The sequence below is a fragment of the Globicephala melas genome, chromosome 15 (assembly GCF_963455315.2).
Source record: "Globicephala melas chromosome 15, mGloMel1.2, whole genome shotgun sequence".
NCBI classification, from domain to species: Eukaryota; Metazoa; Chordata; class Mammalia; order Artiodactyla; family Delphinidae; genus Globicephala; species Globicephala melas.
The window spans coordinates 82,784,126-82,798,245 of record NC_083328.1 but is presented as its reverse complement, the minus strand read 5'-3'; the positions used below and the strand labels follow the sequence as shown (position 1 = coordinate 82,798,245).

General features: G+C 52.4%; 1 protein-coding gene across 2 annotated transcripts in view; it reads right to left on the bottom strand.

Annotated features, from left to right (window-relative positions):
• ZNF831 (zinc finger protein 831) overlaps positions 1-14,120 on the bottom strand; it is a 185,059-nt gene that overhangs the window by 132,590 nt on the left and 38,349 nt on the right. For both annotated transcript variants that reach the window (XM_060285206.1, XM_060285205.1), the window contains exon 2: positions 1,136-4,765. In XM_060285206.1, coding sequence (XP_060141189.1) covers positions 1,136-4,729 — 3,594 coding nt within the window. In that variant the 5' untranslated portion in view covers positions 4,730-4,765. The remainder of the gene's footprint in view (positions 1-1,135; positions 4,766-14,120) is intronic.

Below are 14,120 nucleotides of genomic sequence, written 5' to 3'. Positions count from 1 at the left end.
CTGTCTGGGGAAATCGGGCATCGAAATGCTGCATTGCCAAATGGTCTGAGCATTGCTGGGCGGAACCTTCTGGAATCCTGCCTGGGCTGGATCCACAGAAGAAAAAGCCCAGACCTTTGGTGATAACTGGAGGTCTAGGGAACACCGTGGCCGGCTCCTTTCCCTCCTCCAGGAATGCCCACACCCAGTACCTGATGGCCTTGTGGAGGAAGGAGGCTAAGCTGGGCCTTGGATTCACCCTCTCTCAGGCCCAGCACACTCTTTCTTAACCCCCCACTCTCGGGATAAAGGCAGTGTTACCATGAGAACAGCCTTCAAGCTCTGGGACACAGACCCTGTTGTTCCACATGATTAAGTTAAAACTGAGGCTGCAGGATCCTCTCCAGTCACCCTGGCCCAGGACATCCCAGAGCAGGACAACACCCTCAATTATACAATCCAGATGCATGGAGTCGCTCTCAAGATGGGACTACAGGGACTTCCCTGGCGGTCCAGCGGTTAAGACTCTGCGCTTCCAATGCAGGGGGTGCAGGTTTGAGTCCTGGTCAGGAAATAAGATCCCATATGCCGCGAGGCACGGCCCTCCCCCCCCCCACAAAAAAAAGATGGGACTATAAATTTAATGACCAGTGAGAACTCTCTAGAGCACCCAGCTCCTTTCCCCTTTTGCCACTGCTTCCAGGAAACTCAGGGGTAAGTTAAATCTGACCACAGCAGCTATTTTCTCTGGAGTCCCTGGTATGATAACTATCTCCTTTTAAGAGTTTTTGTTTGGAGTCTATCTCTCAAAAACGGTTTCTGATTTATAAGCTCTCCTGACCAGCGTTTCATTTTTACTGTTTGCCTCTGCTACCAGGAAACTCAGCATTAAGGTTTATGTCTAGTTATGAAAAATCTCACCCGGAGTCTTGGGTACAGTCATTCTGTCCTTTGAAACCTTTTCTCATGATGTTCTTTCGTTTTATTTTACTTGTTGCGCCTTTTTTCTCTCCCTTGGGAGCAGGCTGAGAAGATGTTATAATGGACAGCAGATGCTACACAGGATGGCTTCATACTTTCTCTCCATCGCTGTAAGTCCTGCCTGCCAAGCATCCTCCCTCAGCCCCCAGGGCCCTGGGACAAAGCTGGGTGTTACCTTCAGTGTCTGCGTCTGCCCTCCTCCTCCAGGGCTTATCCTGCTCCATCTTCCAGACACTGCTTTGCTCGCTGGCTGGGCGTCAGGACCCTCACCCGGGAGACTGCCAGCAGGGAAATGCAGCGCCAGGTGCACGGAAGTGTCCTTTTCCTTCTGCTCCAGCGGCAGAGGGAGGCTGCGGCTCAGGCAACACCATGTGAGCCGGGGCTCAGCCCTCAGCGAGGGGAAAGGCCCCTGGGCCCTGCAGCTCCCGGGGGTCTCCGCGGGCGCACACGAGGCCAACTCAGGCCAGCCCGGGGGTGGGAGGGCCGAGAGGGAGGGGCCGGGCTGGCGGGAGCAACCGGCACTGAGCCCCGCTAGTGGCCCTGAAGAAGGGCCCCACGGGGCACTCTCGAGAGGCCCCCCCAGCTCCCCAGTGGATTCCCAGGGATGGAGGACGCCCCCAGAGGGCCTGGCTCGCGCCCAAGTGCTGCTGCTGCAGGCTTGTTGGGTGTCATGGGTCCCACTCCTCCAAGAGTCACACGTTGGCGTGGACGGGAAGGAGACTGCCCCCCTGGGGACCCCAGCTGCTGGGGTGCCAGTGTCCAAGCCTCCTTTCTCCTCTCCCTGCACCCCCTTTCTCCTGTCACACGGCGTGGACCAGCTGGGGTCCTCCCCGAAGCTGTCTGCTCCACCAGGGGCCTGGCCTGAGGTTGGGCTGGGAAGCAGGGGGGCCTCCAGCCCTGACTCCATAAAGGATGCCCGTTCCTCAGGTCCCCCTCTCCTGCAGAGAAGGCCCCGGCCTTGGTCCGGCTTCTGGGGGATGGGCGACGGGCGACGGGTCTCTCCCTGGGGTAACCTGAGGAGGTACTGTGGGGGGAAGGCCATGTCCACTGGGGCAGCGAGGACGCCGGGGGCCCGAGGCTGCAAGGCCAGCTGGGAGGGACACCCGGGGGCTGCAGCTGTAGCACGCAGCCGAGGCTCTGTGTCCCGAGGCCCTGCCCACCTCAGGGTCCCAGCCCTGCCCCTCGCTGTGCAGTCGCCGCCTCCAGGCAGCCCCCCTGGCTTTTCCCCGGGGTCACTGTCCTGGTTCTGAGGGGGCGGGGAGGCAGCGTGCATGGGGCCCCCCGGGGTCTCTCCTCCTGCTCCCGGGGGCTCCTGGCAGCTTAGCGCCTCCACCTTCAGCTTCTTCCTCTCCGAGGGGAGCTTGACCTCTGTGGGCTGGGGTTCCCCGGAGCTCCCACCCGGCCGGCTCGGGACCACGTGGGCCTGCTGACAGGTCTCCTTGGCGTCCCCTCCGCCACCCCGGGTGCCACCTTCCAGCTTGGGGTCCGGCAGACCCCGCCTGGGAGCCTCTAAGTCACCTCCTTTGGGAGGACTGGGTGCTGGGAGCGGCTGACACCCCAACTCCAGCCTCCCGTTTGGGGGAAGCAGAGGGCTCTTGCTGCCCAAGCAGAGGGGTCCTCTGCAGCTGAGGGCAGGGCGTGAGGCAGCCCTGTTCACACGGGGCTGGTCCCTGCCTCCGGCTCTGGCCACTGTCTCCCTCTGCTTGGGGGGCTCAGTCACCAAGAGGCCCTCACAGGCCGGTGGGCTTGCGCAAGGCGCTGGCCTGGCCTCCACGGCAGTGTCCTCGGGGCCCAGGGGCCTCCTCCCATCCTGGGAGGGGGCTGCACGCCCGCCACCCCCTGCATCCTGCTGGAGAAGACACTCCAGCTCGACCCCGCCGCCCGCTGTGACCTCCCTAGCCTTCTTGCCTCCGTGGTGGCCAGCTTTCGTTTTCTGGTAGATGCTCTTGAACGTGTCCTTCCCGTACACCTGCCACTTCTCCTGGGAGAACATCTTCAGCCTCCTCTGGCCGCGTTGCTTACCAGCCGCCTGGCCCTGGCCGGCCTGTCCCTCCCCCGCAGCCGGTCTCTTTCCATCCGGGTCCTCCGCCGGGGCCGAGGCGTCTCCCGTCGGGGGACACTGCAGGTCCTCCACCGCAGCCTGTCTGACCAGGGCCCGGGGGTGACTGCCAGGGACATCGGCCAATCGGGCGGGGGCAGGCCTGGGGCTCAGAGGCTTCTGCCTCCGGGACCAGGCGTCCCGGGGGTCCGGCAGCTCCGGCCACGTCCCCGTGCCCTCGACGAAGGGCAGCGAGTTGCTCCTGGTGACAGGCACACATTCGGTGCCGGTGGAGAGCTGCGTGGGGACCGAGTGGAAGAAGAGGGGCCGCGCCCTGTCTGGGGGCGCGCAGGTGGAGCGCGCGGCGCGGAGGGCGGCAGGCGTCCTCCTGGGCTCCGGTGGCCGCAGGTCGAAGTGGAAGGAGTCCTTGTAGGTGTAGGGCATGGGCAGGTCGATGCTGCCCTGCTTGGACAGGACCGTCTTGCGGGGCCGCACGTGGGCCAGCTGGGGGTCGTCCACCACGGCCTGGTTGTGAGAGATGAGCCTGGCGATGCGCTCCTCCAGCCGCCTCTTTTCCAGCTCCAGGCCGGCCGCCCGCTCCGCGCGCCCGAGCCCCGGGCCTCCCTCGCCCTCGGACTCGGCGCTGTGCTCCGACAGGCTGTGCAGGGGGCTGCCGGCGGCCGGTGGCTGCTCTGCGCTGTCCGAGCGGGACAGGTAGCCCGAGTCGGTGCTCTCGCACTTCCGCAGCCGACCCTCCGAGGGCTTGGCATCCCCGGGCTTCTCCACCTGCTGCTGCTGCAGCACGGAGCCCGGCCTGCTGGCCGTCGGGGACCGCTGCTCCGGCAGCTTCCTCCTCGGCTGCGAGTTGGCCAGTGGGAGCCCGGGGGCAGAGTCTCCAGGGGCCTCCCTGACATCGAACGTGGACCCTGGACAGGCAACAGTGTCCATCTTCAGGTCCAGGCTCTTGGCAACCGGGGACAGATGCGCCCTGGGCAGCAGGCAGTGCCCAGCAGACTGGGCACCCGGAGAAAGGGGTCTCTCTGATCGTGCCCCGTGGGTCCCGGAAGGCACTCCGGCCTTGTCCCCCTCCTCCGGGAGGCTGCCTCCCCCGCCGTCCGACTCCAAGGACAGCCTGGAGTTGTTGAGGTGTGTCTGGGTCCGTCTGTGCTTGTACAAGTTGCTCTGGGTCTTAAAGGCGATGCCGCAGGTGGCGCACGGGAAGGGCCTCTCACCCGTGTGGGAGCGGATGTGCTTCTCCAAAACGCTGGGCTTCAGGCAGTCCCGGCCACAGTGCGGGCACAGGTACTTGCCGGCGTTGCGCACCTTGCAGGGGCTGCCCAGCATGGGCCCCAGGCCCGGTGACAGGATGGGCAGAGCACCCACGAAGTTCACGGTGAGCGCTGGGGCCGCTGGCTTCCCCACCTGGGTGGGACCGGGCCCTTCAGGCTGCAGCAGGGGGCTGAGAATGAAGGGCACGCAGCCCCCGTCCACGCTGCCTGACACGAGGGGGGCACGTGGCTGGAGGCCCCCTGGAGGCACTGTGTGGTACAGTGGGATGGGCAAGGCCTTCAGGAACAGGGTGGGGGCCAGGCCCTGCTCTGGGGGCAGGATGATGGGGCCCAGGGTCAGGTGAGGCGAGGCCTGCCCACCTGGGGCCCCTGGGGGGCCAGAAGCAGGAGCTGGCTGGTCCCTGGCAGGCAAGGCAGGGCAGGTGACTTCCGGCACCTCCATCCCACATCGTCTGGGTGGCCCAGGATGCCGGGCAACCTGTGAGCAACAACCGAGCTTTACTATGGGTAACTCTCTTCTCTCATCATACAGTAAACTCTTCCCTACCCCCCATCAGGCATTTCGTCACCTCCACTGAAGCCACAACAATCCCCCAAGAAAAATACCCCTATCCCCATATAAGAAAAGGGGAAACTGAGGCTCAGAGAGTGGAAGTGACTCGTCATGCAGCTAACATGTGGCAAAGCAGGTTCAGACCTGGGTCTGTCTCCATCCTATCTCATTTAATATGCCCAAAGGGAATTCTCTCTCTTTTTTTTTTTTTTACATCTTTATGGGAGTATAATTGCTTTACAATGTTTGCTGTACAACAAAGTGAATCAGCTCTATGTTTACATATGTCATCATATCCCCTCCCTCTTGAGCCTCCCTCCCACCCTCCCTATCCCACCCCTCTAGGTCATCACAAAACACTGAGCTGATCTCCCTGCGCTATGCAGCAGCTTCCCACTAGCCATCCATTTTACATTTGGTAGTGTATATATGTCAGTGCCACTCTCTCACTTCTTCCCAGCTTCCCCTTCCCCCTCCAACCGTGTCCTCAAGTCCGTTCTCTACATCTGCGTCTTTATTCCTGCCCTGCCACTAAGTTCATCAGTACCGTTTTTTTTTTAGATTCCATATATATGTGTTAGCATACAGTATTTGTTTTTCTTTCTGACTTACTTCACTCTGCATGACAGACTCTAGGTCCATCCACCTCACTACAAATAACTCAGTTTCGTTCCTTTTTATGGCTGAGTAATATTTCAAAGGGAATCCTTTTTTGGAGGGGGGAGTTATCTTTTTTTTTAACATCTTTATTGTAGTATAATTGCTTTACAATGGTGTGTTAGTTTCTGCTCTATAACAAAGTGAATCAGTTATACATATACATATGTTCCCATATCTCTTCCCTCTTGCATCTCCCTCCCTCCCACCCTCCCTATCCCACCCCTCTAAGTGGTCACAAAGCACCGAGCTGATCTCCCTGTGCTATGTGGCTGCTTCTCAAAGGGAATTCTTGATTCTTCCCCTGCACACGGGTACATGGCAGGCTTGTCACCATTGTCTCCCAACACCCAGCACAGTGCCCTGTGCAGAGGAGACACTCAGAAAATGTGCTGACTTCATGAAAAAGAAAAATCGTGTAGCTCAGCAAGGTCCTCAAAGTCCACAGTGATCCCATGAGCTGGGGCAAGTCCCTTTCCTCAGATGGGACTCAGTTTCCAGGTCTGTAAAATGGGCACCTCCCTAGGGCCCTTCCCACTCTGGAGTTCTGAGTCTCCGCTACTGGATTAGGACAATAAGGAAGAAAACTGACCTGAGGGGACACTTACTAGATTGAGCAAATGAAAACACAAGATTCCTAGATAAATTTGAATTTCAGATAAACAATGCATACTTTTTTTTTTTTTTTAGCGATACACGGGCCTCTCACTGTTGTGGCCTCTCCCGTTGCGGAGCACAGGCTCCGGACGCGCAGGCTCAGCGGCCATGGCTCACGGGCCCAGCTGCTCCGCGGCATGTGGGATCCTCCCGGACCGGGGCACGAACCCGTGTCCCCTGCATCAGCAGGCAGACTCTCAACCACTGCGCCACCAGGGAAGCCCTGTATACTTCTTTAGTATATGTATGTCCCAATTCTTGTATGGGTCTTGCTTACACTAGAAAATTATGCATTATTTACCTGGAATCAAAATGTAACTGAGGGGACTTCCCTGGTGGCACAGTGGTTGCGAATCTGCCTGCCAATGCAGGGGACACAGGTTCAATCCCTGGCCCAGGAAGATCCCATATGCACAGAGCAACTAAGCCCGTGCACCACAACTACTGAGCCTGTGCTCTAGAGCCCATGAGCCACAACTACTGAGTCTGTGCTCTATAGCCCACGAGCCACAACTACTGAGCCCGCATGCTACAACTACTGAGGCCCGTGCATCTAGAGCCTGTGCTCTGCAACAAGAGAAGCTGCTGCAATGAGAAACCCACGCAAAGCAATGAAGTGTAGCCCCCAGTTGCCGCAACTAGAGAAAGCCCACGTGCAGCAACGAAGACCCGATGCAGCCAAAAATAAATAAATAAATAAAATTTAAAAAATGTAACTGAGCATCCTGTATTTTATCTGGCCACCCCAGCAGGAAAAAAGCACTTCTTTAGCTTCAAGATCAGGCTTGGGTCTCTGCTCAAAGGTGGGGCTTCCAAAGTCCCTCCAAACCCAACAGAGACACAGCTGGTTCCCTCTCAGCCAGGGGTAACCGCTGGGCAAATGCTAGGCGAGGGAGCAAGAGAGACCCAGCCACGCTCTTCCAACTGTGGGAGGGAAAGCCAGATGCAACGAGAAAATGTAAACAGGCCCATGGCTACAGAACTGGGGGGCCTCCAGACCCTACACCCTCAGGTGCCCATCTCCCAGGAGCTCCACTGGTTGAGTTGCACTTCAACCAATCCCCAGCTTAGCTCCTCAAGAAAAACAAATCCAAATTCCAGCCTTAGCAGCAAGACTGTTCAATCAGGGAAAGGTAGAAGTCATGGCAGCTCATACCAGCTCACACTGGCTCACAAGTGCTGATTGTTAACTTTTCAGAAATTTTGCAAGCTAGTTGTTAAATGTGGCCATAATTAAAAGTTAAATTATATAGACTTACAATTCGATAAATTATATTAAAAACAAAGTTACTACAACTGAATATTCACACGCAAAAGAATGAAGTTGAATCCCTACCTCACACCACATACAAAAATTGACTCAAAATTGATCAAAAACCTAAATGTAAGAGCTAAAACTACAAAACTCTTAGAAGAAAACATCGGGGTAAATCATGACCTTGGATTTGACATTGGATTCTTAGATATGACACCAAAAGCAAAATCAATTAAAAGAAAAAGATAAATTGGACTTCTTCAAAATAAAAAATAACTTTTGTGCATCAAAGGACACTATCAAGAAAGTGAAAAGACAACTCACAAAATGGGAGAAAATATTTGCAAATTGTATACATGATAAATCCAGAATATATAAAGAACGCTTCTAACTCAATAACAAATAGACAAGCAACTCAATTTAAAAATGAGCAAAGGACTTGAATAGACATTTCTCCAAGGCAGATACACAAAGGCCAAAAACACATGTAAAGATGTTCAGTATTATTAGTCATTAGAAAATGTAAATCAAAACCACAGTATGACTTCACATCAACTAGCATATTAATAATAAACTGAAAATAACCAATGTTGGTAAGGATATGGAGAAATTTGAACACTTAACCACTGCTAGTGAGAATGTAAAATGATGCAGCCACTGTGGAAAACAGTTTGGCTGTTCCTGAAAAAGTTAAACCCAGAACTACCACATGACCCAGAAATTCTGCATCTATGTATACACCCAAAAGAATTGAAAATAGGTATTCAAATAAAAACGTGTACATAAATGTTGATAACTGCACAATGCAACAGAGCCAAAAGGTGGAAACAACCCAGATGTCCATCAACTGATGAATGGATAAACAAATTGCAGTCTATCTGTACAATGAGATGTCATTTAGCCATAAAAAGGAATGACGTATTTATACAGGCTACATCATGGACGAGCCCTGGAAACATGATGCTGAGTGAAAGAAGCCAGTCTCAAAAGGCCACACTGTATGATTCCTTTTACATGAAAAACCCAGAAGACGAAAATTCATACACACAGAAAACAGATGACAGTGGTTGCCAGGGGTGGAGAGGGAGAGGGAGGCGTGCGTGCCTAACTGGGAACAGAGCTTCCTTTATGAAAGGAAGTGATGAAAGTGTTCTGGAACCACATGCAGGCAGTAGTTGCACAACATTGTAATGTACTGAATGCCACAGAATTGTACGCTTGAAAATAGTTAAAACGGTGACTTTCATGTTATGTGAATTTTATGTCAGTAGTAGAAAAGGAACTCACCAAGCTCATCACTTACTAATTATTTTATTACATCTTAGCATGATCTAATGCTCTGGACGTTACTCACATGGATTGCGTCGGGATGGTGGAAATACTATGTAACAGGGTGGCACTCCACATCTCCACCTCCTGCCAATTTTAGGTCCAGTAACGTCACGTTCATAGCTTGCGATTGGCCGTGGTGGGACTATTTACACCACAGAAATTGGCAAATGCTACAGTCAGTCCTTTTTTTCTTTTTTATCCCAAGACCATCATTCCCATTCTCTATTCCTCATAAACCTGTCTACATTGGAGATCTCACAGATTTGAGACCTTATAATTTTTTAAGGAAAGATTGAAAGACAGAAATCCCTAGAGATGGGTAGGAGCTATTAGAATTCCTAAGCACTGATGTGAATGGAAGACAAGGCTTCCCTCAAGCTGAGAAAGTTCGAGATGCTTCCCAGGGGAACCATCAGACCCGCCTTCCTGTCCCTGCTCACCAGGCTTGCTGGTGGACACCCCCGAGACCCAGCTCCCAGGTCACTTGGGCACAGCTCCTGGAAGGATCAGATGAAATAACGTGTGAGAAAACACCGAGGGTGGCGTCAGGCACGGAGGAAGTGCTTGGCTCAGTTGAGTTTCCAGTGATACGCCATAATATTTTGAACTATTAACTAGCGAATCCTCCCCACCCCACCTTCCCTCCTACCCCTTGTCTTTTCCCCATCAGTCAATGCAGCTGGCTCCCTTCAGTGCCTCCAGGAAAGGATGCCGTTCGCAGGTGCAATTCCCAAGAAAGAAGGTCATTATAAGGATTCTAGTTGGGAGGTGATCTCAGGCAATGCTAGCAGGGGAGCGGGAAAGCTGGGGTGAAGGACGCTTTAAAGAGTGTGTCATCAAGCCAGTCCCCACCGATGGCAGCTGGAGCTTACCAAACTCGTCTGGGGACCAAGAGATCACATAGAACACGTTACCCCACAGGGGACTGAGGGAGCAATGGTGTGCTGGCATGTCCAGCTGGTCAAAGGGACACACCCAGTGGGCTCTGTGGCCCCAGAAATTCTCATGCCCAGCAATGCTGCCTGCAGCTTGTTCCAAAATGGTAAAATGCAGAGGGGGATTGATGGGCGGGGCCTCCACTGAACTTGCTGTGGCAGAAACTGAGTAAAGACTTGTGAATTCCAAAGCCTAAACCCTAAGGGGAATCTGAGGAAGACCAGCCAGTTTTCCCCATCCTCGGGTTGGGAGGAGGTGGGAGGGAAGAAAGTCGGAGGGGGGCGACGAGACCCTCCAGCTTTGGCTTCAGAGGGGACTTGGGTAGAGAGAAGACCTGGGACCCCCATTCCTCGGGGCACTCGGGAGAGACCCCGCCCCCCGGACAGAATAGCAACATCCCTAAGCCCGAGTCCAGGCGGGAGGGAGGGAGGAAGCCCCCAGGGTTCTGTGCCCAGAGCCGGTGCAGCTCAGGATGAATCCCAGAGCACCCAAGAGGGGGCTGAGCGTGACTGAGAAAATGGGTCACACCAAGGGTAATGCTGCAGGAGGGGTGACTCAGCGTGGAGCTTGGGGAACTGGGGGCTGAGCACCACCTGTACCCCGAAATAAGCCCATCCTCAGGGGAGAGAGAAAAGAAGCCCAGAACTGACTGCCTCGGGGTGGGAGGAGCGGGGGCTTCAAAATAGAAATTCCAGAAAAAGAGCGTTACATTTCTGACACACCTGCCACGATGATTATTTTGCTCTCTCTGCAGCCTGTTCCGTGATCACAGCAAAATCGATGCCTTTTAGCAGCAGCTGATCGCTGACTGGGAGGCTGCAAGCCCACCAGCACCTTCCTGGGGGATACGGCACTTTTCCTGGGAAAACCTCAAAGGGCTGCCACTGATGATTCTCACTCTGAACCAGGGAGGTGGCAAGTTGTCTCATCCCCATCGAGCAGGGGGGAAAGTGAGGGCGGGCGCACCAGGGAAGCCTCTGGGAGGACCACCTGCTCGGCGAGACCCACTGCCAAGCGCTGTCCCCGCGCGCGGTCGCCATCCCGAGGGTCCACCCTGCAGATAGCCCGTCGGACGCCTCACTTCCTCCCTCTGCCACGCGTGGGCTCCCCACTCCCCGACACCCCCCCCAAAACTATGTTCTTCTGAGAGAGTGTGCCACCCCATGGGGAGGGAAAGTGACTATTTCCAAAGCCCCCTTTCTTCAAAGCAACCCACGAGGGGGCCTGGGCAAAAAGAGAACATGGGAATGCCACAAATAAATTTTAAAAACTCATGTTTTGGGCCCTGAGAGAGAAGACTATGGAGAATGGATTAAATGTATTCAGCAGATCGAACTTTCCAGAAAGAACGTGGTTGCTGAGACTGTTGTTCTAGTTGCAAGTTTCCCAAACTTCAGTCTGTCCTGCACACCTGTCAGCCGCCGTGCCGTGTGTGGGGTCACTTGCTTCCTCCCCACCCCTGGGTACCTGGCCTAGCATTACGTTAAAAGGGAACTATGTGCATAAGGATGTGAATGTACTTAGCGCCACTGAACTGCACTTAAAAAGGGTTGAAATGGGGCTTCCCTGGTGGCGCAGTGGTTGAGAGTCCGCCTGCCGATGCAAGGGACGCGGGTTCGTGCCCCGGTCTGGGAAGACCCCACATGCCGCGTTGTGGCTGGACCCGTGAGCCGTGGCCACTGAGCCTGCGCGTCCGGAGCCTGTGCTCCGCCACGGGAGAGGCCACAATAGTGAGAGGCCCGCGTACCGCAAAAAAAAAAAAAAAAAAAGGTTGAAATGATCAATTTTATGTTATGCACATTTTACAATTTTTAAAAATTAAAAAAGGGGGGGCTATATCATTACCCAATTATCCAAAAACTTATTTTCATACAAAAGCCTGCAAACCTGTTTATATCGGCTTTATTCATAATTGTTAAAACTTAGAAGCAGCCAAGATGTCCTTCAGTAGATGGGTGAATAAATAAACCATGGTGAACTTCCCTGGTGGCGCAGCGGTAGGGAATCCATCTGCCAGTGCAGGGAACACAGGTTCTAGCCGTGGTCTGGGAAGATCCTACATGCCGCGGAGCAACTAAGCTCATGTGCCACAACTACTGAGCCTGCGAACCACAACTACTGAGCCCGTGTGCCACAACTACTGAGCCTGTGCACCACAACGAAGAGTAGCCCCTGCTCGCCGCAACTAGAGAAAGCCTGCGCTCAGCAACAAAGACCCAAAGCAGCCAAAAATAAATAAATGAATAAATAAATTTATAAAAAATTTAAAAAAAACATGGTGCATCCAGACAGTGGAATACTATTCAGCATTAAAAAGAAATGAGTTTAATTAAAGTTTAATTTTAATGACTTAAAAGACTTGGGCTATCAAGTCATGAAAAAACATGGAAGACACTTAAATGCATATTATTAAGTGAAAGAAGCCAATCTGAAAAGACTGCATACTGTATGATTCCAACTATATAACATTCTGGAAAAGCCAAAACTATGGAAACAGTAAGATCAGAAGTTTCCAGGGCTCATCAATTATAACAAAAGTACCACACTAAGAAAAGGGAACCCTCCTACACTGTTGGTAGGAATGTAAATTGGCGCAACCACTATGGAAAACAGTGTGGAGGTTCCTTAAAAAACTAAAAACACAGTTACCATGTGATCCAGCAATCCCATTCCTAGGCATATATCCAGGAAAGACAAAAGCTCTAATTCGAAAAGATACATGCACCCCAATGTTCATAGCAGCATTATTTACAATAGCCAAGACATGGAAGCAACCTAAGTGTCCACCAACGGATGAATGGATGAGGAAGATGTGGCACATATATACAATGGAATATTGCTTAGCCATAAAAAAGGAACGAAATAATGCCATTTGCAGCCACATGGATGGACCTAAAGATTATCATATTAAGTGAAGTAAGTCAGAAAGAGAGAGACAAATACCATATGATATCACCTATATGTGGAATCTAAAAAAGAATACACATGAATCTATATACAAAACAAAAAGACTCACAGACACAGAAAACAAACTTATGGTTACCAAAGGGGAAAGGAGGTGGGGGAGGGATAAATTAGGAGTTTAGGATTAACAGATACAAAGTACTATATACAAAATAGATAATCAACAAGGACCTACTGTAGAGCACAGGGAAATGTTTTCAATATCTTGTAATAACCTGTAATGGAAAATAATATATGTGTATATCTATGAATCACTTTGCTGTACACCTAAAACTCACACAATATTGTAAAACAATTATACTTCAATTTAAAAAAAAGTACCACACTAAATGTAAGATATTAATAACAGAGGAGACTGTATGAGGGGCGTAGGTAAGTGGTATATGGGAACTCTCTGTACTCTCCCCTCAGTTCTCTATAAACCTAAACCACTCTAAAAATTGTCTGTTAATCTTTAAAATTAAAAAAAATCAAAACAATTAACTTTTTTTTTAAAAAAAGACATATGTGAAAAGACGTTTACTCTCACTGGCCAAGAAGTGCAAAGTATATACCAAAAGCCATGTGTTGCCTTTCAGTTAAAAAAAAACCAACAAATAAATACTTGTATTAACTGGAGGGGAAACGGGAGGCGGGCTGTGTCATTACCAAAAAAAAGGGAGATTCCAATTTTTTCTAAGAATGATGAAAATAAATGTATAATGATTAATCTTTTAAGCTGTGTATCTGTCATACAAACTAGCACAGCTGAGCGGTGTGGTCCCATACTTTGGGGAAACATGCCTCTAATTGAAGATCTTGACCTGAGATACCTTCAGGCTAGACCCTCCAGACAGACCCCATCTTCCTCCCTCTGCCCTGTGTCCCCAGGGTGTAGCCTCCTGTCCTGTGGTGTCTACACCCACAGGTCAGAGTGAGGAGGGAAGAGTCAGGCCAGGGCTGGTTCCAAGGCTGCTCTGTCCCTCTACTCAAGGCCACATTTTTGCCAGGCGACATGCCCCGGTCCCAGTTATGGTTCCCACCATCCCCGGTCCCTGGGGTAACACCGCCCCCCTCCCCCCCGCCAGCCCTCACGCCCCCCCATTAAACTCGCCCCACTTGTGCATCCCACTCGCATGTGCATCAGGCCTGCCAGGCTGCAGAGTGAAATTACAACTTAAATTACGTGCATGGGTGAATTTTCCCGGAAAGCGAGAGCATCTCTGACTTCTGTCGGATTCTCAAGGGTCTGGAAGGGTCCCTGAGAGGGGGACTACCTAGTTCGGGGCATCACCTCCCTGAAAGCAGCCCCAGGACCTGACAGGCCCAAACACACATTGGTCCCCACCACTACTTCACCCAAATTCATTCCGCTTGATTTGCTTGAACCAAGTGAGATAAGGGAACAGGCCAGAGTTTACAAACAAAAACACGCGGTGCAGAAGGCTTGTGCGAGTGAATGCAGAAGAGCATCCCGGGCAATGGCCTAACTTTCATACA